Source organism: Muntiacus reevesi, chromosome 17 (assembly GCF_963930625.1).
Source record: "Muntiacus reevesi chromosome 17, mMunRee1.1, whole genome shotgun sequence".
Classification (NCBI taxonomy): Eukaryota; Metazoa; Chordata; class Mammalia; order Artiodactyla; family Cervidae; genus Muntiacus; species Muntiacus reevesi.
This window is the reverse complement of record NC_089265.1, coordinates 1,191,864-1,218,592: the sequence shown is the minus strand read 5'-3', so window position 1 is coordinate 1,218,592 and position 26,729 is coordinate 1,191,864. Positions and strand designations below refer to the sequence as shown.

At 44.2% G+C, this 26,729-nt stretch overlaps 1 protein-coding gene across 4 annotated transcripts in view; it reads left to right on the top strand.

Annotated features, from left to right (window-relative positions):
- SH3RF1 (SH3 domain containing ring finger 1) overlaps window positions 1-26,729 on the top strand; it is a 150,776-nt gene that overhangs the window by 62,919 nt on the left and 61,128 nt on the right. Inside the window, exon 1 of one of the 4 annotated variants that reach the window (XM_065907956.1) lies at window positions 23,425-23,557. The exons of the other annotated variants lie outside the window; for them this stretch is intronic. Within the exon in view, the coding sequence (XP_065764028.1) occupies window positions 23,456-23,557 (102 nt within the window). The 5' untranslated portion in view covers window positions 23,425-23,455. Of the gene's footprint in view, window positions 1-23,424; window positions 23,558-26,729 lie in introns of those variants that run through there. 4 annotated transcript variants of the gene reach the window in all.

Here is a 26,729-nt window from a genome sequence, read left to right as displayed (position 1 = left end):
CCCTTTAGTTCCACTCTTCGATCTCCCGAAAGGACTGATCTGAGAGAGTTCAGGCGCGGGGCCTCTCTGGCTGCTGCACTGGCCGCCCTCCAGATACTGACACTGTTTATTCCACTTAGAAACATGAATTAAAAATGTATTTATTGTTCTTCTGTTGGTGGTGAGGGCAAGACCCAATTGTAAAAGGCCCCAGTGGGCTGGAATTGCTCTTTCAGGTTTTTTTTTTTTTGCCGCCAAAGTGGATTTGAGAACTCCTGTGGATATGGTTTGCTTGCTTTCCCAAGTCAGGACTTGGGTTTTTCCCGTGTGCATGTGTGTTTTGTTAAGAAATTCTTCACATATTCCTGGTGTTATCTTTCCTTTCCTTGAGTCAGAAAACTTTCACTGAGTGTCAGTGTGGTGTGTTGGCAAATTCCAAGAAAGGAAAGAACAGAATTTATTAGTCCTGTTAAGAATGTCACTGAGCTCCTCGATGAGTGCCTGGCTGTGTTACCAAGTGAGAAACTATGGCAGGGGACTTTTCTGACAGGTGAGTGTGCGTCAGCCGTTAACGAGATCAGACGCTTTAAAAATAACGCCCGAAGGATGTGCTCTGGGCCACGCTGTACCGCTCCGATTAGCTCTGGGTATTTGACAGGGCTGTAAATTGGCCTCCATTTTGGGGTGATTTTATCTTGTTTTTGCAAAATCGGAGTTCTTAATGTAAAAGAGATTGCATTAATGCACATGGGGCAGTTTGCCATGCTTAGTACTGCCTTATCAGTGGGATTGCAAAAATACAAGCTCCTTCTTGTGATAGGAATGTGACAAGTCATTTCTTTTCCTCCAAGACCGTCCATGTGGTGTTAATTTTTGACCTGATTCATAGGGCCTCTGATACCCTCCATACAGAGTGTGTATAAAACAGCTAGACCAACCATCACTCACTTGCAGCTCTTGCCAACAAAGAAATACTGTGTACTAAATTTGAATCTAGTTTCAAAACAAATGTCAACATTTTAAAATGCAGGATTTACTGGAACGTAAATAGTGTGTTTAGTCCTGCAGTTCCTCCTGACTCCCGCTTGTTCTGTCAGCATGTCGGGCAGCGCCACAAGTTTTCATCTTAATATGTGTCTCCTTCATTCTCTGTCTCTCCTTCGTTCTCTGATGGCTGACTGACACGGGGGATGGAAAGCCCAGCCTCTTACAAAGCCTTCTCTTCAGCAAATCAACTTCTCAGTGTGTCAGATTACTTCAGATTTCAGAAACAACATACGCAGGAGCCCAGCCTCCTCAGAGGGGGGCAGCTAGGCAAGATGCAGTCTTATTTGTGTAAATTAGGTGTGTGTTCAGTAATCATCTTCATACTTGTTGCCAGCATACTGCTGCTGCTGCTGAGTCGCTTCAGTCATCCAACTTTTTACAACCCCTTGGACTGCAGCCCACCAGGCTCCTCTGTCCATGGGATTCTCCAATCAAGAATACTGGAGTGGGTTGCCAGTTCCTCCTCCAGGGATCTTCCTGCCTCAGGGATCAAACCCACATCTCCTATGGCTTCTTCGTTGCAGGCAGATTCCTTACCCCAGAGCTACCAGGGAAGCTGTTGCCAGCATATTTGAAGCATTAAACTTGGCCCATTTGGGGACGTTTTTATGTTTTAGGGTTGTTGGAGGAAAGAGACAAAATTTAATTGTACTAATAGACTGTTTTGATTTTGAAGATGCAACGGCTTTGACAGAATAGGGAGACTTAATGAAATTATCTGCTGGGAGTTCTGTTGAATTAGTGTGATTAAAGATGAACACCTCAAGGTTAAAAGTCACTCTAGCACTCAAGACCTCTAGGAATGTGAATGGGGCTAGTGTTACAGGCTTTAGAAGCAAATTCCTTCTTGTGTCACATTCGATGGAGGATTTGTTTTGGCCTATTACTTCATCTCACTCAGCAGTTCCCCATGACCTGTTACTTGTCCCATGAGTTGTTATTTCCTCAGGATTTAAATGAGGGAACAGTTAGAATGAGGGAGAGGAGAGTGGTATTTTTTGAATCCTCTGTGCCAAGCTCATGCCAGGTACTTTCTTCACAGAGGTCTTATGGGATGAAAATGTTTTAATTCCTGTTTTGCAAAAAGTGCTCAAGATCACACAGCCCTGTCTGTCTCACACAAGGCCTGTGTTCCTTCTTCTGTCATGTTCTCCTAGTCCCCCCATTCCTTTTAGGGGGTCTGGAGGGTATATCAGAGCAGCTGTCTGCTGATTAGAATGGAGAAAAAGAAAGAGGATTATTCAGTCATTCATTCAACACATATTTGTATATGCCAGATATATGGATATATGTATATTTGTATATGTATATTCTAGGTGTGTCCTCAACCAAACAGACTTCCTTTCTTTTATTTAGCAATGACTTAACACATTTATGGGCTTCCCTGGTAGCTCAGACAGTAAAGAATCTGCCTGCAATGCAGGGGACCTGAGTTCAATCCCTGGGTTGGGAAGATCCCCTGGAGGAGGACATGGTAATCCACTCCAGTATTCTTGCCTGGAGAATCTCATAGACAGAGGAGCCTGGATGGCCACAGTCCATGGGATTCCAAAGAGTTGGACATGACTGAGTGACTAACACTTTTTCATACACTTTATACAGTTGTAGACGATCATTCTTATTTGTGATGGGGGTTGCTGAACAATTACAGAACAGCCTTAGGATGTCTCTGTTTCATTGTTCAGTTGCTAAGTCACATCCAACTCTTTGTGACCCCATGAACTCCCGCATGCCAGAAACAGTTTCTTTTCTGCAGAACTTCTTCTTGTCGTTTACTCACTAAGTCGTGCCCGACTCTTTGAGACCCCATGGACTGTAACCTGCCAGGCTCCTGTGTCCATGGCAAGAATCTTGGACTGGAATGGGTTGCTATTTCCTTCTCCAAGGAATCTTCCCAAGCCATTAATATGCTTATGTCAGTCTCATGCAGGATTTCCAAGCTGGGTTGATCACAAACTCTTTTTTCCTAAGAGCTTCTAGCCCAGTGTTGAGGAGAACTCGCACTGCTATCTAGGTACAGAATGCTGTATTTCCCTCCTGTAGTGTTTTTTTTTTTTTTTTTCCTTTTCCCTACTCAGAAAGCACACAATTGTGTCTTTCAAAGTTCTTTTTATTGAAAAACACCTTAGCATTTCTTTTTAAAAATATTGAAATATAGTTGATTTACAGTGTTGCATTAGTTTCAGCTACACAGCAAAGTGATTGTTATACATGTACACATGTCCTCTATTTTTTAGCTTATTTTCCCACATTGGCCATTACAGAGTATTGAGTAGAGTTCCCTGTACTATACAGTAGGTCTTTGTTAGTTGTCTATTTTATATATAGTAGTGTGTATTCTTCAATCCCAGTATCCCAGTTTATACCCCCACCTTTACCTCTTGGTAACCATAGATTTGTTTTCTACATCTGTGAGTCTATTTCTGTATGTAAATAAGTTAATTTTTATCAATTTTTTAGATAACACATAAGTAATATCATATGATATTTGTCTTTGCTTCAGTGTTTCTAATGATAAATTTATTAAATGTTTCTTTAGGTGCACTGATTAAATATCTGATGACAACAATGTATCTAAGGAAGCTTAAACTGATTCTCTTCTTGTTACAAAGTTGCTAGATAAAATTATTATGTTACTTCTTTAGAAATAGGCACTTCCACAGGCCTTGAATTAACTGATACTTTGGTTTCTGAGGCTAGGTATTTACTTCCATTGTGTTTTCAGAGGTTCAGACAATTGTCACAGTGCCTCAAACCCAAATAATAATTATAAGCCGTCTACAAGCTGAAGACTTTCGTTCATTTTAAATTACCCTCTGTAAAGAACCACATCCCCTCCTTTGGAGGAGATGGTAAATTGAAATAGCCCTGCCTGCCCTGGACTCCGTTTCTTGAGCACAGAGGTTCACTGTTTGAGCTTTCAACGTGTGTTCTATTTGCCTGGATGTGTGGGCACAGGAGAAAACAGGGCCCAGAACCAAGGTTGATCTCATCCCAGGAGCCAGCCCCTGCCGAGGAGGTGGGCGTGAAGCTGAGGAGGTGGGGGAGCAGCAGCCTTGTCGGGGCCAGGGCACATGCGCCACCCTCCACCTTCCTGGCTCCCAGGAACTGGGTGGTGCAGCACGCCCCTCAACAGATCTTTACTGAGTGACTCAACTGTGGCTTCCTCTTTAATTCTGTATCTGGAGGTCAGAGGTCACTGAGAGTTCTGGGGAGCTCAAGGTGACCTCGGCCTCAAGTGGTCATTTGCCAGGCGTTGTGGTAATGTAATAGAGAGTGGCCTGGGCACAGCCCTTAGCGCGTGGCCTTGGTGTTCTTCAGGTTCTATCAGCCACCCTGTTACCAGGCAACAGTTAGCGCAGGACCATGAGCAGTCCTGCTCAGCCATTGGTCAGGGCTGCAGTGCCGCCTCCAAGTGAGCAGCCCTTAGTGGCCCACTCAGCCAGCCGTCGGGGGAGCGGTGGTCGTCAGGCTGAGCAGTGAGATAAGAGGCGGGTCTGGTCTTCTCACCCAGCCTCAGGCCAGCGGGTGTGCTGGGGGCCCAGGAGCAGTCTGGGGGCTCTGTCCTGCGGGCTCCGGAGCCTCACCAAGGCCGCTGCTGGCCAAGCCCAGGCCTCCGGGGGGCAGCGACCCTCTCCCCATGCCCGCCTCTGTGATCTGATGGCATCACCCATCTGCATGGGACCTGCCCCCACGTCTGGGCATCCTGAGGAGCCTGAGGCCAGCTGGGTCCTAGGTGCCTGGCTCCCTCAGCCGTGACCGCTGGACGGGCCTGGGGACCTGGCCCCCAGGACCATTCTGATGGCCCTTTTACAGCTGGATAAACAGAAGCTGGAGAGCATTAGATACTGTGCCCAAGGCGCATGTCTCAGAACTGTGGGGGCCCGGTGCAAATCCAGGAGATGGACTCTGCTTCCTTTTGGCTTCACCAGAGTCCTGGGCTGTCAGGGTTCTTCTCCTCTCAGCAGGTGTGGTAGATGGGGTTTCAGTGTTGAGACCTTCTCCCCAGAACTTTTAATAGTAAACCTCTTATTTCCATTGGAAAGATTAAAATCCACATATGATTTGACTGGGAAACCGAGGCTGTGGGGGAACTCGGCAATGCTTTCTGTGTGACGTGACAGAAAGTTACCATGGAAACAGTAACGGTGTTATGAATGCAGAATTATAACCTGGAGCGGGAAATCAGCAACCTGAGGAGACAGAGGCTGAGAAATTGCAGACAAATTCAGCAGCATGCTAAGTCTTTTCAGTCACATCCGACTCTTTGCGACCCTATGGATCATAGCTTACCAGGCTCTTCTGTCCGTGGGATTTTCCAAGCAAGAATACTGGAGTGTGTTGCCATGTCCTTCTCCAGGGGATCTTCCCCACCCAGGCATCCAACCCACATCTCTCATGTCTCCTGCATTGGCAGGCAGGTTCTTTACCACTAGCCCAGTGTGCGGGCTCAGTGCCTGCCACTCTCAGCTTTCGCGAAACATCCGTGTGAAATTACTCTTTTTCCTCTCCCTAGTGTTGTTACTACTTTCAGAACTTGTTGAAAGTAAAATAATTCCCATGTGTGCATATGTATTTTCAGTTCAGCATTTACTGTTTTTTTCCACCCCAACCCCCACCGGATCCTGCCTTTCCAGCCCCCTCTAATCCCTTTTTGAAGATATTCCCAGTGGAGATAAAGTGTTTCCTGGGTTTTGCATCAACAGATTCCCTGTGGAGTGAGTTAGCACTGGTATTTGCTGATTGATAAAGCTGATTCTGGCAGTCAGATGGAGGGAGTAAAATTAAAAAAACAACAACAAAAAAACATTATTTTCCCAGTAGAAACTTAAATTCTAAATTATGTTGTTCCTGTCACTGTTAAGTAAATACAATCCTTTCCCAAAAATGCTTATTTCAAAAACATTGGTAATATGTCTTAAACCTTGTCATAGGAAATTCTTTAGATCCCCGGTAAGTGGGGGTGGCGACAGTCACCCCCTACTCTCTGTGTGTCTGGGGTGCTCTGGTGGGCCCCATGTCTGCCTGGCTCCAGGGCCCTGTGAGATGTCCCTTCTCCTCCTGCTGCTCTCTGACTGAAAGGACTGAGGACTCCAGACAGGCGCCTCCCCGTGGCTCTGCCCTGAAGCCCTAGAAGCTTGTCTGCTGACTCAGTGCCTTAGCCCCACAAGTTCCTGTGGGTGCAGAAGCGTCTTTCTCCCTAGTCTCTTCTGGGCTCTGAAATACCTTGCTAATCTGCGATCAGGAAGAGAAGAGTAACAGAGGCAGAGCTGTCTTTTTAGTAAAAGGGGATTTCAAGCGACCAGACGAGCACGGAGAGCTGAGTGGGTCCCAGGTGTGTATGTGCGGCTGTCAGGTGATGCTGACCTGTGATGCCCAGGAGAGGCTGGGAGGCATGTGCGCCGTGAAGCTCACACATATGATGGGCCTCCCAGCTTTGCGTCGGAGCAGGACCAGCGCCAGGAGGTCACATGTGTGCTTCACTGCTCTATTCGTCTACCAAGCTGTGTTTATCATTCACTTGTCTTGTAGAGATAAAGTTGTGTGCTTTAGCAAATGTGTACAAATATTTTTGAAAAAATGGAAATATACTTGTCATAATGTGTTTTTTGTTGTGACCTATGGCTCATTCTTACTAATGTATACATTTCCTTTTCAATCTTTACTTTGAATTAAGGGTTACTTAAAAATGTTAAAAAAAATTTTTCCATGTGGAAAAGTTTCAAGTTTATCCATGCATTATTGATTTTTAATTGCTTTGTGACTAGGAAATGTGGTCTGTATGATAACTGACCTTGAAAATCCATTGAGAGTTGTTCTGTGACTTAGCACATACAAAGGTTTTCAACATGTATGTGAAGACAATGTGAAATCTCATAGGTGTTCTACCTCTACTGCACTGAACACACTTTGGGATCTCCTAACAAATGATGGGTTTATTAGTTTATCCTGTATTTTTATTAAATTTTATCTGTACATGGTTGAAGCAATTTTAATAAATATACAATATATAGATTTGTTATAACTTCCTGTTAATTTTTTGTCATTATACAGAGGCCCTTTTTTATTGAAGTGTGATTGACTTACAATATTGTATTAGTTTCTGATGTACAACATAGTGATTTGATGTTCTTATACATTGTGAAGTGATGGCCATGATTAGCCTACTAACCTTCTGTCACCATACAAAACTAGGACAGTATTACTGACTATATTCCCTATGCTGTACATCACAGCCCCATAACTTATTTTATAGTTGACTTTCTACCTCTTAGTCTTCCTCACCTGTTTCACTCCTCTCCCCCCGCTCACCGCATTTGACAAGCCCCAGCTTGTTCTCTGTATCCTTGAATCTGTTTCTGTTTTGTATGTGAGCTCATTTGTTTTGTGCTTTAGACTTTACATGTAAGTGAGGTCACACAGTGTTTGTCCTTTGCTGGCTTACTTCACTTACAATAGGTCCATCCATGTTTTCGCAGGTGGCATCATTTCAGTTTTTTTATGGCTGAGTAACATATTCCACATCTCCTTTATCCATTCCCCTGTTGATGAACACAGCATATCTTGGCTATTGTAAATAATACTGCTATGAACATTGGGATGCATGTATCTTTTCAAATTAATGATTTTTTTTAAGATACATGCCTAGAAATAAAATTGCTGGGTCATATGGTAGTTCTATTTTGTATTTTTTGAGGAACCACCATACTGTTGTCCATAGTGGCTTTTACATTCTCATTTCAGACTCCATTTTACATGCAGCTTACATTGCCACCAGCAGTGCAGGAGGGTTCCCTGTGATGCACATCCCCTCCAACACTTGTTTTCCTTTTGACGATGGCCGTTCTGACAGGTGTGAGGTAGTACCTCACTGTGGTTTTTGAGTTGCATTTTCCTGATGATTAGTGATGTTGAGCATATTGGTTTGATGACTGGCTTTATAGTATAATTTGAAGTCAGGAACTGTGAGGCCTCCTGGTTTTTTCTTTTTTTGTGATTTCATATAAATTTTAGAATTTTTTTTCTCCTTCTGTAAAAAAATGACATTGGAATCTTGTAAAAGATTGCACTGAATCTATAGGTGACTGTTCGTAGTATAGACATTTTAACAGTAGTAATTCTTCCAATATTTCTTATCCTCTTTAATACTCATTTGCTTAATGTATTCATTTATATACTTTTAAAGTTTCTTGCAAATTGGATGATTTTTAAAAGGTGAATTAAAAATTTATTTCTATAGGAAATGCATTATTTCTTATAACACAAATTTCTTTCTAATTATATAAATCAGGATCCATGTGTTGAATCCATATAGAATATAATATTAGAAGTTGGAGGAAAAACAAATTGTGGGTTTTGGGGACATGTACAAAAGTATATAATTTTAAATACACATTTATATTGACCAGCCCTATGGAAAATTATAGCATATAAAAGAGTGAAGAACTTGGATTTTTGATGCTCTACTGTGTGTAGATGGATATACACTGCAGAAGAAGAACAATAATATTCATGTATTTAAGGTGTTTTTTATATATATTCATTCATTTGCTGGTAGTCTAAAAATGAGGCCTTTCATTTGTGGTTTAAAGTGATGAAAATTCCACAGTAGCTTGACAATTTCTGACTATAGAAAATACATGAAAGGTGGGTTCAGAGGACTTTGTTTTTAACCTTTTCATTAGGTAATTTAATTTATTCTCTGGCTCAAAAGTAATGCCAGAAAGGGTGGAAAATCTTATTTGATGCAGTAACTTTGGGCCATATGATTTTTCTAAACGACTGTTATGAAACATTATTTTCCCTTCAAAGGAGAACTTTCTCATTATGAGGTGTCACTGTTTAGCAGTTCCAGCAAGTAAATCAACTATAGGTTTCTTGTACAGCAAACAAAAAAAACAACTGTTGGAACTTTTCCTGTCTTCTCTTCCTCAGTGCCCTATAGTCAAGAGTTAACTTTTCTTCATTTTTTAAAAGGATATAGTACTATTCAGGCTTTCCTTGTGGCTCAGCTGGTAAAGAATCTGCCTGCAATGTGGGAGACCTGGGTTTGATCCTGGGTTGGGAAGATCCCCTGGAGAAGGGAAAGTATAAGAATTCTCCAGAATTCTGGCCTGGAGAATTACATGGAGTGTGTGTGTGTGTGTGTGTGTGTGTGTGTGTGTGTGTGTGTGTGTGTATTCATGCAGTATATATGTATATATATATATAGTGTGTATATATATATGTATACATGCAGGTTTAACAAAACATGGTCCACTGGAGAAGGGAATGGCAAACCACTTCAGTGTTCCTGCCTTGAGAAACCCATGAACAGTATGAAAAGGCAAAAAGGTATGACGCTGAAAGATGAACTCCACAGGTGGTAGGTGTCCTTATGCTACTGGAGAAGAGCAGAGAAATACCTCCAGAAAGAATGAAGAGAATGAGCCAAAGCGAAAACAACATCCAGTCGTGGGTGTGACGGGCGATTGAAGTAAAATCTGATGCTATAAGAACAATATTGCGTAGGAACCTGGAATGTTAGGTCCGTGAACCAAGGTAAATTGGAAGTGGTGAAACAGGAGATGGCAAGAGTGAACATTGACATTTTAGGAATCAGTGAACTAACATGGACTGGAATGGGTGAATTTAATTTGGATGACCATTATATCTACTACTGTGGGCAAGAATCTCTCAGAAGAAATTGGAGTAGCCGTCATAGTCAACAACAGCTCAAAATGCAGTACTTGGGTGCAGTCTCAAAAATGACAGAATGATCTCTGTTCTTTTCCAAGGCAAACCACTCAGTACCACAGTGATCCAAGTCTATGCCCCAACCACTAATGCCAAAGAAGCTGAAGTTGAATGGTTCTATGAGGACCTACAAGACCTTCTAGAACTAACACCAAAAAATGATGTCCTTCTCATCATGGGGAACTGGACTGCAAAAGTAGGAGGTTAAGAGATAGCTGGAGTAACAGGCAAGTTTGGCCTTGGAGTAAGTACAAAATGAAGCAGGGCAAAGGCTAATAGAATTTTGCCAAGAGAACGCATTGGTCATAGCAAACACTGTCTTCCAACAACACAAGAGAAGACTCTACGTGTGGACATCATGAGATGTCCAACAAATGTCCACATCAAAATAATATTGATTATATTCTTTGCAGCTGAAGATGGAGAAGCTCTATACAGTCTGCTAAAACAAGACTGGGAGCTGACTGTGGCTCAGATCATGAGCTTCTTATTGCCAAATTCAGACTTAAATTGAAGAAAGTAGGGAAAACCAGTAGACCATTCAAGTATGACCTAAATCAAATTCCTTATGATTATACAGTGGAAGTGACAAACAGATTCAAGGGATTAGATCTGGTAGAGTGCCTGAAGAACTATGAATGGAAGTTCATGACATTGTACAAGAAGCGGTGATCAAGACCACCCTAAGAGAGGCAAAATGATTGTCTGAGGAGGCCTTAAAAATAGCTGAGAAAGGAAGAGAAGCTAAAGGCAAAGGAAACAAGGAAAGATGTACCCATCTGAATGCAGAGTTCCAAAGAATAGCAAGGAGAGATAAGAAAGTTCTCTGGACTTCTTAACTGATCAATGCAAAGAAATAGAGGAAAACAATAGAATGGGAAAGACTAGCAATCTCTTCAAGAAAATTAGAGATACCAGGGGGTCATTTCATGCAAAGATGGGCACAATAAATAACAGATACGGTATGGATCTAAGCAGAAGATACTAAAAATACACCAGAAAGAATACTAGATATAGATATACAGAAAGATACTAGAAATACACCAGCAAGAATACACAAAACAACTATACAAAAAAGATCCTAATGACCCAGATAACCACAATGGTGTGATCACTCACCTAGAGCCAGACATCCTGGAGTGTGAAGTCAAGTGGGCCTTAAGAAGCATCACTGCGAACAAAGATAGTGTAGGTGATGGAATTCCAACTGACCTATTTGAAGTCCTAAAAGATGATGCTGTTAAAGTGCTGCACTCAATATGCCAACAAATTTGGAAAACTCAGAAGTGGCCACAGGCCTAGAAAAGGTCAGTTTTCATTCCAGTCCCAAAGAAAGGCAATGCCAAAGAATGCTCAAACTACCGCATAGTTGCACTCATCTCACACGCTAGTAAAGTAATACTCAAAATTCTCCAAGCCAGGTTTCAACAGTATGTGAACCGAGAACTTCCAGAGCTTCAAGCTGGATTGACAAAAGGCAGAGGAGCCAGAAATCAAATTGTCAGTATCCATTGGATCATAGGAAAAAACAAGAAAATTCCAGAAAAACAATTACTTCTCCTGTACTGACTATGCCAAAGCCTTTGACTGTGTGGATCACAACAAACTATGGAAGATTCTTAAAGTGATGGGAATACCAGACCACCTGACCTGCCTCCTGAGAAATCTGGATGCAGCTCAGGAAGCAACAGTTAGAACTGGAACAACAGACTGGTTCCAAATAGGAAAAGGAGTACATCAAGGCTGTATATTGTCACCCTGCTTATTTACCTTATATGCAGAGTACATCATGAGACATGCCAGGCTGGATGAAGCACAAGCTAGAATCAAGACTGCCAGGAGAAATATCAATAGCCTCAGATATGCAGATGACTCCCCCCTTATGGAGTGAAGAGGAACTGAAGAACCTCCTGTTGAAAGTGAAAAAGGAGAATGAAAAAGCTGGCTGAAAACTCAACATACGAAAAACTAAGATCATGGCATCCAGTCCCACCACTTCATGGCAAATAGTTGAGGAAACAATGGAAACAGTGACAGATTTTATTTTGAGGGGCTCCAAAATCACTACAGATCGTGACTGCAGCCATGAAATTAAAAGACACTTGATCTTTGGAAGAAAAGCTATGACCAACCTAGACAGCATCTTAAAAAGCAGAGGCATTACTTTGCTGACAGAGTTCCATTTAGTCAAAGCTATGGTTTTTCCAGTAGTCATGTATGGATGTGAGAGTTGGATCATAAAGAAAGCTGAGTGTTGAAGAATTGATGCTTTTGAAGTGTGGTGTTGGAGAAGACTCTTGAGAGTCCCTTGGAGTGCCAGAAGGTGAAACCAGTCAATCCAAAAGTCCTGGATATTCATTTTAAGGGCTGATGTTTAAGCTGAAACTCCAATACTTTGGCCACTTGATGCAAAGAACTGGCTTATTGGGAAAGCCCCTGATGCTGGGAAGGATTGAAGGCAGGAGGAGAAGGGGACTACAGAGGATGAGATGGTTGGATGGCATCACTAACTGGATGGACATGAGTTTCAGCAAGCTCTAGGAGTTGGTGATGAACAGGGAGGCCTGGCGTGCTGCAGTTCATGGTATCAAAAAGAGTTTGACATGACTGAGCGACTGATCTGAAGTGAACTGATAGTGCTATTCTAACCATACAGTGCTAGAAAAGTTTCATTATTTATTTGTGGAACAAGTGCTAAGTTCGTTTATGATTTTAATATAAAATGTCAGTAATTTTATTCATATTTAAAGAATTATTATGCCATTCCAGACTCACTGTTATAAAACATAATTTAAGCACAGTTATTCTATGGTCAGCCTGTATGTAATTAAAAGTAAAAATTGTAGAATTATAGATGATCGTTTTTAATGCTTTCAGCAAGAACAGTTTCCTCCCCTGCTGTCTGCAGACTAGAAATGGCGGGTCAGAGTGCGGGCAGAGTTGGTCTCCTCTGAGGCCTCTCTCCATGGCTTGCAGAGACCATCTGTCACGGCCGTCACTCAGCCTCCCCTCTGTGTCTTTTATGGGACCTTTGTTTACTTTCTTTTTCATTGTTTTTAAAGTATAATAGTCAAAACTGTTTTAACAATTTTAAATAGTTGATAATAACAAGTCTTGTTGGATAAAACCAAAGTTGAAAATAAATATCCTGTTGGATGAAACTAAAGCAAAAGTAGACAAATTCACTTGTTAATATATGGGTTGACTTTGAGGAGATAGAGTAAATGATCAGCTTGTTAAAATAGAATGCAGAGCCCTTGTGGGGGACTCAATAAGATGGTTAACCCTCTTGCCAAAGAATAGCAGGAAAGCAGATTAAAATGTAAAAAAAGTGCTCTTGGAGCGATAAGGCGTCTTGCAATAAATGCATGGAAAAATAAACTGACACATCCAGGTGTTAGAATATTGTTCAGTGCTAGGAAGACGCAGGCTATTAAGCCATGCAAAGGCAGAGCGGAGTCCTAAAAACATAGTGCTACATGAAAGAAGCCCATTTGATAAAGCTACTTCCTGTATGATTCCAACTCTGTGATATTTTAGAAAACACGTGAGTATGGACAGAGTGTGGAGATCGGTGCTTGTCAGAGAGTAAGATGGGGAAAGAAGAATAGGTGGAACATGGAGTTTTCTAGCAGTGAAAATACTCTCTCTGTATGATAGTACAATGGTGGATACATATCATTGTACATTTGTCCAAACTCATAGAACATACAGCACCAGGACTGAAGCTTGATGTAGACTGTGTACCTTGTGTGATTATGATGTGTTTACATAGGTTCTTGAGTTATAACAAATGTACCTTTCTGGTGGGAAATATTGTTAATGGGAGAGGCTATACACATGTGAATGGGTCGAGGGCATTTGGGAATTTTCTGTACCTTCCTGTCAATTCTGATGTGAACCTAAAACTTCTCTTTAAAAAATTGTCTTTAAATTTAGGAATATTCTACTTAGAGGCCTTGGGGAGGTTATAAGATAGTGAAGGATTATGGGGCCAGGATCAGGGAGGATGGAGGCCCAACTTCACATCACCTCTTTCTCTGAAACGACATCAGGGTGAGTCCAGAGTACTAGTCCCTTAGGCGTCTGGCAGAAACAAGTTTAAATCCCCTCTGGAAGAATATGTTATCCTAGCCCTCAAATCATTTCTACTAACAGTTTTCCAAAAACAACATCTGACAATCAAAAATAAACACTGGAGAAGGAAGGAAAACATTAGCAAAACCTTGAAAAACAATAGCAGTGGAAAAATACAGACGCTTCATAGATTGGTATTAAGAGGAATAGACTTCCAAATTGTATACTATTTTCAAGGAAAGGCAGGAATTCAAGAGAACTGGAAAGTATAAATAAGAACCAAATGAAAATTCTAGAACTGCAAATTAAAACAACCAGCAGATTAGGTATAACCAAAGACAGATTTAGCAACCTGAAAAATAGGTAAAAGAAATACTCAAAGTTAAACACAAAGAGCAAAAGGATGAAAAACACAGACAAGAGGTGACAGGATGTGGTGAGAGGTTTTAATGTACTTATAAACAGAATCTTGAAAGGAGATGTGAGCTAATATGAAACACAATGATATTTGAACAGGAAGTGACTCAGAACTTAAATGATAGCTTCTATCTACAAACTCACGAAATCCTGTGAACTCTAAGAAGGATAAATAAAAAACAACTCCTACCAAGTCATATTGTTGTAATACTCATGAAAGCAAAAACAGAGAGATGATGTTAGAAGCAACAGGAGGGAAAAAAAGACAAATTACTTTCCAAGCTGCACTTAAGTCAACAGCTGACTTCTTAGCATAAACAGCAGAAGCCAGAAGGCGATGGGGTGGTATCTTTAAACTATGGAAAGAAAATACCTGCCAACCTAGAGTTCTCTGCCCAACAAAAATATCCTTCAAGTGTGTGGGTGAAATAAAGACATTTCAGACAAACAGAAATTGAATGGTTCTGTTGCTAACAGATTTTAAACTAAGGATATATTAGGAGGGGCTATTTAGGTAGGAGAAAAATTATCCCAGCTGGTCAGAAATGCAACTATAAACATGGCTATGAAGAGAAATCTAGTAACTCACTGTATAAAATAGTAACAATGTCTTGTTGGATTAAAATACATGGAGAGTTAAAACACATGCCACATGGGCTTTTGAAAATGGGGAAATGGGAGGTCCAATTGCCGTGAGATGCTGTGACACTCCTCCATGTGTGGTGAGGGGGAGGAGCAGCTGGCACCTCCTGGCTCTCCAAGGGAGGAATGGACTTGCTGTAACCACGTTAGGAATTTGGTGTGAGTGCAAACTGTTTGGATAGGCATATACCACGATCCAGCGCTTTCACTCCCAATGTACACTTATTAATAACAGAGGTTCATACAGAAGACACATTCAAGAATGTTCATGACAGCATATTTATAGTAACTGAAGCCTGAAGAGAGCGCACATGTCCACCTAGATTAGATGGACAGATTGTATATGCATACAATGGATTATGCATTGATGTGAAGGAGTAAGCTGACAAGTACACATAACCACAGGGATAAATTTCACACATGTAGCATGGAGCAGAAGCGGCTTGACACATACACACTGCATGGTTCACTGAAGTAACATCTTTTAAAGGACTGTAGCGCCAGCGTGTCTAAGACTGCGGACTTAGGTGAGAGGCAGGATGGCAGACGCCTTTAGGAAAGGCAGAGGCTGTTTGCTAGCAGGACCAGGTGCAGGCGGCCTGCTGTGCCGGGGTCCGTCTCCTGACTGGTGGTGGCTACGTGTTTCTTGGTGTGGAAGCTCTGTGAACTGCATCTCTCGTTTGTGTATGTTCCTGTGGATGATTTGCTTCACAACAAGGAGGTTAAAACACATACTTGGTCCTGTTTGAACTATGTGGAAAGTCCTGAGATGGAGAACTGTCTTGACTTCATATTCTGTGAGTATGTGTGTGTGTCTGTCTCTCTTTTAATCTCTTGGAGGTTCTCTCGGGACAAGTTCTCAACAGCTCCCATGCTCACTGCCGGCAGTCAGCTAGTCCCTTGTTTCCCTTTGTAACTCTGGCCCAAATATGAAGAAAATCCCCATCTTTTATGTTGCTTTAGTACAGCAGATAAAGATATTTTAAAATATTTTACCAAATATCCAGGGGGTAAAGGGCAGGAGAAAAGCCTAGTAACATCAATGGAACGTAAACCTGGACAAGATTCTTTCTTTCAGGTTTCTAATTCAGCAGCAGCTGATTTAGTCCCGAGGTTCGTGGGCTGTCTTCTTCCATCACCCAGCGAGTGTCTGTTACGTTCTAAATATAGACCTTGTCCTCGGTCCAGTTCCCAGACCCAGGGACCTTCTCTTCATATGACAGGCAGTCCGTGGGGAGACCTCACTGCTCGCGTACATGGGTGGTGGGATGTGCTTGAGGATGGAGCCACGCCATAATGATCACTCGGGCACTCAGCAAACTGAGCATCCTTTGTTTTTGTTATTCAGCCCTTCAGTCGTGTTTGACTCTTTGTGACCCCATGGACTGCAGCACACCAGGCCTCCCTGTCCTTCTCCATTTCCCAGAGCTTGCTCAACCTCATGTCCATTGAGTCAGTGATGCCTTCCAACCATCTCATCCTCTGTTGCCCTTTTCTTCTGTCCTCAGTCTTTCGCCACGTCAGGGTCTTTTTCAGTGAGTTGGCTCTTTGCATCAGGTGGCCAAAGTATTGGAGCTTCAGCTTCAGTCCTTTGTAGCATCCTTAGTAGCGGGGCCAAGTCTGTCTGTCCCAGAGGGAGCAGTTCTGAACACCAGCTTTAACTTGCAGACTTAATACCTCTATATACTGAAGTGGAATGTAACGTCCCTGGAATAGCCACAGGCACTTACTTATATGGAAGGAAAAGGACTCCTCAAATCACTGTGGGTATGAGGTCCTCAGGCTTTGCCTGCTGGAAGCTGACCCTGGGTTCCTGCTGACACTTCAGTCCAAGCGTGTCCGGGGGCGCCCTGCGGCCCTCCATAGCCTCAGATACTCTGCCTGCTCATCCTTACTTCAGCCCGAAACATGATTGTGAAGAAACTTGGGAAGGGTGAACAGTCTGCCTGAGAGCACGCAGCAAACTCAGCATGGTGGAGAGAGAGTCCACGACTCATTTTTTCCCTAAGGACCCCCCTTTTTCTGATGACACAGGAGATACTTGGTTTATTTTTAAGTTGGGATTCTGCGCCAATGACCCTCGAAGCAGAGAATTTTTGACTTGAAACATCTGCAGAGAGGCCGGCAGGCGTGCCTTGGTGCGTGTGCTGTGCCCGAGTCCTCCCCCGCCGGGACTCCGCCTGCCTGGCGTCTCAGCCAGAGTGTGATGGGCAGGGAGCGCCTGCTGCTCTCCTGGCTGTGCCCGCTCGGCCCCACGTGGGGACCAGCTCAGTAAAGGAACTGAAATGCCAGCAGAGTGTCGGTGCTGGGTGTTGAGGCCGTGTGTCTGACTGCAGGGAGCCCTTCCTGAGTTGATTGAAGTGGTTTGGGGCAGGCATTGTGTTCATTGTTGTGATCAGTGGTCACTTTATTCTGAAGGCACTTGAATGTTGCATCAGTGGAAATAGAATTGTGAGAAGCACAGAGTGCTTCAGCTTAGACATTTGGCAAAGCTTCTACTTGGACCAGGAAGAGTCTCTTCAGAATAACTTTTAAAGCCAAAGCTGTCTTTACCAGAATGAGAAAATTTAAATGTAGTCCCAGAAATTTTCATTTGTGTGTGTTTGGAAGTTTTTTTTTTTCTTTTCCACGAGACATAACTTGTTGAAGATGTCAAGGCAGCAACATAATTCCATTGAAAAAGTCAGTTACAAGTGATCCATTGATAAATTAATTCCCTAGTGACGCAGCCGCCAAAATATTGGAGCAGAAAAGAGCATGTGTTTCACACTCCTTGCTGAAAGCTTGACGCACACACGCCAGACTGATATAGGGAGTATGGAAGAAATTATCTGGCCAATTCTGGCCACTTCTGCACAAAGCTCTTCATTTAGAATTTACTGAACTGTGGCAGGCAGGTTGAAATTATTAAGTAAGCCAGAAAAGCTTTAAAGATTTTGGGTATGTCGGTGTTTGGGGATGTGGGCTTTTTTCCTGTTAGCTGTTCAGTGAATTATAATGATTACAACTATGTTTTCATCCTTTTCTGTACCGTGCATGAGGGAAGGGGTCCAGAAGTGATGGAGGAGACAGGTGTGTGGCTCCCCGGTATTCCTGTTCCTGAAGTTCCGGCTTTGGTCCACCCCTCAGTCTCCGCGGCGCCTTGGGCGTCTCCCCTGCTGCAGGGCGGGGTGCATGGGGCTGCCTGGTGGGGGAGGGACCCGTGGTCTCTGGGCAAAGCAGTGATGGGAGGGGAAGGCTCAAGGATGTGCACCAGTGTGAGGCGTCTTTATTGTGTTGGATTTCACATGAAGAGTGAACGGGTCCTGGGAAGGCTGTTTTCCTCCACTCGTGCCTTGGAGTCAGGGATATCATATTCGTTTCCGAGGCCTGCTGTTGTCAATTCCCAGCCACAAGCCTAGAGAGAAGAGGCTGGGACGAGGTGAGACAGGTCCCGTCTCTTGGGAGTCGCTGGGGAGGGGTCGTTACCTGCCTTCCCAGCCCTGGGGGACTCACTGCCAGCCTCCCTCGCCCGGTGTTCTCTGAAGGCGCCTCCATCGCTCTGCAGCCCCTGTCCCTCAGCACGGCCCCTCTGTCTCCACACGGCTGCGTGTAGGGGCACCGCTTCTCGCACAGGGGCCCAGCCCATCCCGGCTGACAGCATGTGGACAGATCACACCTGCAGACCCTGTTTCCACATGCAGCCTGCCTCCTCCTCTGCCATCCTGTGGACACAGCTCTTCTTCCTGCCTCTCCTTTCCTGTCCACATCAATTTGGAGAGTGAGGGCCAGTGAGTAGTGTTCACCTTTCAATTAAAATATTTTCCTGAAACAAAAGAATGATGCTCCCCGAGAGTCATAGTTCTTTTCTGTGCAGCTAAACTGTGCAGCTGAGACTACAATTCACTCTTAAATTTTTAGAATTCTCTCTCTGTTGTACATAGGATATTTCAATTGAGACATTCTGGGGTCAAAAGATACCATTTCCTTCTGGCCCTCTGTCCTGGGATTTGTCCCTGCCCAGCTCTGGGCTCCCCACCTGCACGGGCCGTGTCTTCCTCGTACATCATTTTACCTGCAGAGTCCAGCGCAGAGCTTCGTGCCTGATGTGTACCTGGTGAATACTTACTTGTAGGGTGTGAGACTGTAAAGAATAGCCTCTTTGTATGTATGGAAGGAAACCTTGATTCGCTCAGTTCAGTTCAGTTGCTCAGTCATGTCTGACTCTTAGCGACCCCATGGACTGCAGCACGCCAGGCCTCCCTGTCCATCACCAGTTTCCAGAGTTTACCCAAACTCATGTCCATTGAGTCGGTGATGCCATCCAACCATCTCATCCTCTGTTGCCCCTTTCTTTTCCCGCCTTCAATCTTTCCCAGCATCAGAGTCTTTTCAAATGAGTCAGCTCTTCACAGGCCAAAGTACTGGAGTTTCAGCTTCAGCATCAGTCCTTCCAATGAACACCCAGTACTGATCTCCTTTAGGATGAACTGGTTGGATCTCCTTTCAGTCCAAGGGACTCTCAAGAGTCTTCTCCAACACCACACTTCAAAAGCATCAATTCTTTTGGCACTCAACTTTCTCTATAGTCCAATTCTCACATCCATACATGACTACTGGAAAAACCATAGCCTTGACTAGATGCAAGTTTGTTGGCAATGTAATGTCTGTGCTTTTCAATATACTGTCTAGGTTGGTCATAACTTTCCTGCCAAGGAGGAATCGCCTTTTAATTTCATGGCTGCAGTCACCATCTGCAGTGACTTTGGAGCCCCCCCAAATAAAGTCAGCCGCTGTTTCCATTGTTTTCCCATCTATTTGCCATGAAGTGATGGGACCAGATGCCATGATTTTAGTTTTCTGAATATTGAGTTTTAAGCCAACTTTTTCACTCTCCTCTTTCACTTTCATCAAGAGGTTCTTTAGTTCTTTGCTTTCTGCCATAAGGGTGGTGTCATCTGCATATCTGAGGTTATTGATATTTCTCCTGACAATCTTGATTCCAGCTTGTTCTTCCTCCAGCTCAGCGTTTCTCATGATGTACTCTGCATTAAAGTTAAATAAGCAGGGTAACAATATACAACCTTGACGTACTCCTTTTCCTATTTGGAACCAGTCTGTTGTTCATGTTCAGTTCTAACTGTTGCTTCCTGAGCTGCATACAGATTTCTCAAGAGGCAGGTCAGGTGGTCTGGTATTCCCATCTCTTACAGAATTTTCCACAGTTTGTTGTGATCCACACAGTCAAAGGCTTTGGCACAGTTAATAAGCAGAAGTAGATGTTTTTCTGGAACTCTCTTGCTTTTTTGATGATCCAGCGGATGTTGGCAATTTGACCTCTGGTTCCTCTGCCTTTTCTAAAACCAGCTTGAACATCTGGAACTTCAAGGTTCACATATTGTTGAAGCCTGGCTTGGAGAATTTTGAGCATTTCTTTACTAGCGTGTGAGATGAGTACAATTGTGCAGTAGGTTGAGCATTCTTTGGCATTGCCTTTCTTAGGGATTGGAATGAAAACTGACCTTTTCCAGTCCTGTGGCCACTGCTGAGTTTTCCAAATTTGCTGGCATATTGAGTGCAGCACTTTCACAGCATCATCTTTTAAGGGTTTGAAATAGCTCAACTGGAATTCCATCATCTCCACTAGCTTTGTTCATAGTGATGCTTTGTTTGTAGTGATGACCCAAACTTGTCCCTTTCAGGTGATATGTCATTGTAAGAAGCAGATGACACAGACAGCATACTTGCAAAAATGTGGAATGAGAAGGCTTCATCTTGGTGGTCCTGTAACTAGGACCACTTGAAAACTGGGAGGAGCACCAAGAATTTGAGTTAGGAAGTGAAAGCCTTCTCTTGCAGATAATCCCTTGAGTGTGTAATCTTGTCCGTTGCTGTTGTCCACTGGTTTCACTGGAGGTGGTGCTCTCCGAGCGGTAATTTAGAGTACACCCTGGGGCACAGCATCTGTCTTGGCATATTCCTTGTTGAGCCAGTGTGCAAAAAAATAGCGGTACCTTTTACCCCAGCTGATAGCGAAGTCAGGGATCTTTTCTGGATCAGCCGCATCATCCAGAGATAGGCATCTCCTCCTGAGTGGCTCCTGGATCATTAGTGATGGCTGTGGACTGAGGTGAAAGTCCTGAGGCTTCACTGAATGCAGGATGTCATCATATTATTCAGTTTGAATGAATGTCTGGAAAGGAGAAGAGCAGCTCACCTCAGGCAAGGCTCAGGAAGCAAAGAAGTTGTGATGGGGTGAAGCCGAGGTCTGGCAGCCCCCTGGCCCTTGCACTCCCTACCTGACAGCCTGCATTGGTTCCCCTGCAGGACCTCACCGTCTGGTTTTCTGGGATCTTCCAGCTGCAGGGTCAGGCGTGTGCCTGTGTGAGGTGCCCTGCATTGCAGGTGGACCTGGAAGCATGCCTGTATTTAGGGTGATGCTGTCAGTAGTCAGTTTGGGAAGACGCAGGTGCCCCCCGGGAGAGCTCCTGCTCCAGCGCGTGGATATTGGAGGCACGGTGGGGTCACGGTCTGCCTGCCTATGGGATGCTCGGGTCTGGTGCCTCCACGCGTGAAGGTCTGCGTGTCACCAACAGCCGCGCTCAGGCTCTTGGTGCCTCTCCCCCACCGCCAGTCACAGATTCAGGCCCAGTAATGACTTGAGCTTTTATTGCTTTTAAAAACAAACAAACCTTCCTTTGAGCCCTGCTAATGGACAAAACCTGTCAGCTCGAGCTTTGTACGCTCATAAACTTTGTGATGTTATAGAAATGAACCATCCCTTTTCTACATACTTCTCTTGGCAGAGGCTTCCAACAAGCAGTCATGTCCAAACTGATTTGTTTCTTGTTGACATAAAAAAATTTTTTTGAGCAGTTATTAAAAACTCTTGGAAAACACTACTAAAAGCCACCTTTGTCCTTCCTTTTTGTGGCAGAAAAAAGCTGTTCCTTGCCTACTGACCTATGCTGTAGGTCTTTGGGGAGGTGGAGGGGCTGTCTGAGGTCTAGACCTGCCTCCTTTCTGTCCTTCTTCAGCAAGAAAGGAGTGTAGTCATTAACAGGGGCCCAAAGCAGTCACTTGTGTACAGGGGACACTTTTCCCATCAACCCTTTAAGTCACATGAGAGCAAGACTGTACCTGAAGACCCCACACGAGTCTGTAATTGGGACAGATAAAGTTTCTCCTTGATTGGAAATTGTGAAGGTTGATTTTTATGTTATGTTAGTTTCCATTCTCTCAACATCTCCATCATCATATTTTTGAGGAGTTTTGAAATTTCAAGGTGACGTTAGGTAGGAAATTAAGAATACTTTGGAAGAGAGGATGTTTTGGCATCTTAATTATGCATGTGTTGAAACACAGTGGTCCTGCTTCACAGGTCCTCGTGTCCAAGCACTTGCTTGGGAGTGATTTTTTCCGTCAGCCTCTTTTGTAAATGATTATGTCTTACCTGATTTGCATGTGAAAATCTACTGTATCTAGCAAATCAGTGGTAACAATGTGTTTCTTTTAATTTATAGAGTAAGACTCAAATAACTAAAATTATTAACTTGATTGCATTCAGTCAAGGATATGTAGTATATATGGTTTCCCTTGCTGTGCAAAAGCTTTTAAGTTTAATTAGGTCCCATTTATTTTCGCTTTTGTTTTCATTACTGTAGGAGACAGATTTTAAAAAATATTGCTTTGATTTATGTCAAAGAGTGTTCTGCCTATGTTTCACTCTAGGAGTTTTGTAATATCAGGTCTTGTATTTTTAGGTCTATAACAGATGATTGGATGGCATCACCAACTCAATGGACATGGGTTTGAGCAAACTCTGAGAGATAGTGAAGAACAGACAAGCCTGGCATAGTGCAGTCCATAGGGTCACAAAGACCTGGCCATGACTTAGTGACTGAACAACAATGGGACGTTTGGGGTTTATTTTTATAGACGGTGTTAGGAAGTGTTCTAACCTCATTCATTTACATGTTGCTGTCCAGTTTTCCCAGAACCACTTATCGAGCAGGCTTATCTTTTCTCCATAAAGTGTTGTTAACTCTTTTTTTGTAGATTAATTGTCAGTAGGTGCGTGGGTTTCTCTCTGAGCTTTCTGTGCTTTCCTTTTGATCTGCATTTCTGTTTTTGCTCCAGCACCACACTGTCTTCATTGCTGTAGCTCTGGAGTGTAGTCTGGAGTCAGAAAGTGATTCCTCCAGCTCCGTTCTTTCTCAGTATCGTTTTTGCTATTCAGGGTCTTTTGTGTTTCCATTGTAAAGTTATTTGTTCTAATTCTGTAAAAAATGCCAATTGGTGATTTGATAGCGATTACATTGAATCTTTAGATTGCCTCGGGTAGTATGGTGATTTTTGGCAATATTGATTCTTCTAATCCAAGGACACAGTATGTCTTTACATCTGTTTGTGTGGCTTTCGGTTTTTCCCATCAGTGATTTATAGCTTTTGGAGTACAGGTCTTTTGTCTCTGTAGGAAACCATAAACAGAATGAAAAGATGACTCGCCGAATGGGAGAAAATGCTTGCAAATGATGTGACCATCAAGGGATTAGTCTCTGAAGTATACCAACAGTTTATGCAGCTCAACAACAACAACAACAGAAGAAAAACTTACTCAAAAATGGGCAGAAGACCTAGGCAGACACTTCTCCAGAGAGGACATACAGATGGCCAACAGGCACATGAAGAGATGCTCAACTTTGCTAATTGTTTGAGAAATGCAAAACAAAAGTGCAATGAGGCACCACCTCCACTGCTCAGAATGGCCCTTTTAAAAAGTCTACAAATAATGAATGCTGAGGAGGGTGTGGAGAAAGGGAACCCTCCTACACTGTTGGAGGGAATGTAAATTGGTGCATCACTATGGAGAATAGCATGAAGCTTCCTCAGAAGACTAAAACTAGAGTTACCATATGATCCGGCAACCCTACTCCTGGGCATACATGTGGAGAAAATTCTAATTTGAAAAGATACACGCACCCCAGTGTTCACAGCAGCGCTTATTCACAATAGCTAAGACATGGAAACAGCCTAAGTGTCCCTCAGAGATGAATGGATAAAGAAAATGTAACCATTTTCTACACATTCATGTATCATCAGGGTGCCTCAAAGTTCGCCATGAGTTTGCTTTCCTTCTACCTAAAAGAACTTATTAATCTTCAGGAGTCCTCTATTAAAAGGTTTTTCCAAAGTGAATGTTTGTGCAGAGAATTTTGGACTGGGACACCAGGTATGGAGCGGGGAGCAGGTGGGTGCCAGCCACATCAGGGAGGGAAGAACGAGGCCCGCCAGGCTCCCCGGTCCATGGGGTTCTCCAGGCAGGAGTACTGGAGTGGGTTGCCACTTCCTCCCCCGGGGATCTTCCCAACCCAGGGCTGGAACCACCTGGTACAGTGTAGGCAGATTATTTACCACTGCACCACCTGAGAAGCCAGAGGGGACAGATGTTAAAATTTATGGAGACAAAGAGTAAAAGTGTCTGAGTTTGCTCCATGTGCATAGGACTCTGGCGTAAATTCGTATTTTTCACTGTCCTACAGTGTATTTGAGATGCTTCTACCGAGTCTTATTTACTTGGGTAGACAAGAGCGACAACCAGAGCCTAAACCAAGGAAAGGAAAACAAAAACAAATCAGGCTGGGGAGGGGCTGGGGTGAGACCCCGTGGGTCACGGTGCGCGGGGCGCCCACCTTGCTCTCTGGCGATGCCTTTAAGCTCCGGCCTGGGCAGCGGTTGTTAGTGTCCCTGCTGGTGCAGGGCGCAGAGTGACCTGTTCCCACTGTAGTGGGCTAGTCGGGTGACGGCTGGAGTCGGGAGGTGGGTCAGTGTTTGTGTGAGTGGGGCTCGGGAGAGCCTGGTGACACACGCTTCTCCTCAGCAGGTGCGCTTTTGACCCTCACTGCTGCTTCCTTCGGGGACAGCCCGTCCCAGGCCACGCAGCACGTCGGATGCTGAGGGGAGGAGCCGTTCTGGCTGCCTGGGCTGCATCTGCCTCCTTGTCCCTCGCTGTGATCCACGCGGTGTGCTGGCCCCTGGGCTCGGAGCTGCGAGGTTTCCTGTAGTTGAGCCTGGCAATCCATGCAGGGGCTGAGGCTGGGGGGCGGGTTAGGGGCTGCTCTGCGTGCCGGCAAGGGGTCCAATGCCGCCTTGCCATCCTCTAGGACGCTGACAGCAGACGGCAGTCAGAGGGCTCTGTGTCCACACGGTGATCTGGCGTCACCACCAAGGCTTCTGCTGAAGCTTAGTGGGAGGAATGAGTTTTAGGAAAAAAAAAAAAATACAGAGTTCTGATAAGATGCTGTTTGGAAGGTCCAACCAACTCTTTGAAGTAGAACACTGTAAAATGTATTCAAAGTAAATCGTATTTCACTTGGAAGCAAACACAGTTCCAAGAATGAGCTAAGGTAAACAGCGGGTGGCCTGGCCCGGTGTTTCGTGGGGCCGCCTCTGGGCTGGGCCCCCTCAGCCGTCTCCCCTGGCCGTGAGCCCCGCAGCGCTGCCTGCTGTCCTCGTGTGACCCGGGCAGTGTGCGGAGTCCCCACAGACGGATGAGATGGGGGCCGCGCCTGTCCTGCGGCCTTGTACCTCCTTGGACTGGCCGGGGGAGCGAGCGTTGGCTCTGGGTTCACACGCGGTGTTGGCTTTCTTGCTCCTGCACTGAATCACCAGAAACTTCGGCTGAAACAATGCAAATTTACTTCCTTACAGCTTGGTAGGTCAGAGTCTCCCTGGGCTGACCCCACGGCAGAGGTGCGCCCAAGTGCTCCCGGGATCCTCCAAGAATGTTTCCTGCCTTTTCCTCGGTCTGCAGGCCATGCGGCCCTGGGCCGGGGTCCTCCTCCACCTTCCCGCCTCGTGAGGCTTAGCCATTGTATCACGTCCATCGCCAGCAGCATGCCCCCATCACCGCTGCCTCTGCCTCCCAGCTCTGTGGGAGTGTTTCTGATTATCCTGTGATCCCCGTGGCCCACTCAGTCCAGGACAAGCACCCCAGATGAAGGCTCTGAACTGCACCTTTGCTGAGTCTCACTGGCCCACTAAAGCAACATCTCAGGGTTTAGGGTCCTGGCTTTGGCACTGACCAGCTATGTGATGTTGGCCTTAGATTTGCCTTTTTGCCCCGGTGTGCTGGAGTTGGGCTAAATAATCGTGCAGGTTCCTTCCAGCAACAGTACCCTGTGAATCTGTGCCTCCGAAGAGGGATCAGGTAACTCTCATGGACCCTGTCTGTGAGAACCAAGGCTTTAATGCCTTTACCATCAGCTTTGTGAGTGTCTGTGTATGTGTTCAGCCCATGCACACTTGTGCTATTTGCTATTCAGTCACTCAGGGAATTGGATCAATGAAAATATGTTTAGAATCTTTTGTCTGTTTTCTTACCCCTTAATTCCATGGAAACTGGTCTCCATGTATGTAAGCAACTTGAAAATAAGATTTATTTTAAAACATGTTAACACTTAGTTTACTTTTAAAATAGTAGATTACACAGTTAACATGAAGTCAAAATGATGTTCAGTTGCTAGGTTATTCCAACTCTCTGCAACCCCATGGACTGCATAACACCAGGCTTCCCTGTCCATCACAATCTCCCAGAGCTTGCTCAAACTCATATCCATTGAGTTAGTAATGCTGTTTACCATCATCCCATCCTCTGTCAGCCTCTACTCCTTTTGCCTTCAATCTATCCCAGCATCAGGTTCTTTTCCAATGAGTCAGCTCTTCGCATCAGGTGGCCAAAGTTTTGGAGCTTCAGGTTCAGCATTAGTCCTTCCAATGAACGTCCAGGAATAATCTCCCTTAGGATGGACTGGTTGGATCACCTTGCAGTCCAAGGGGCTCTCAAGAGTCTT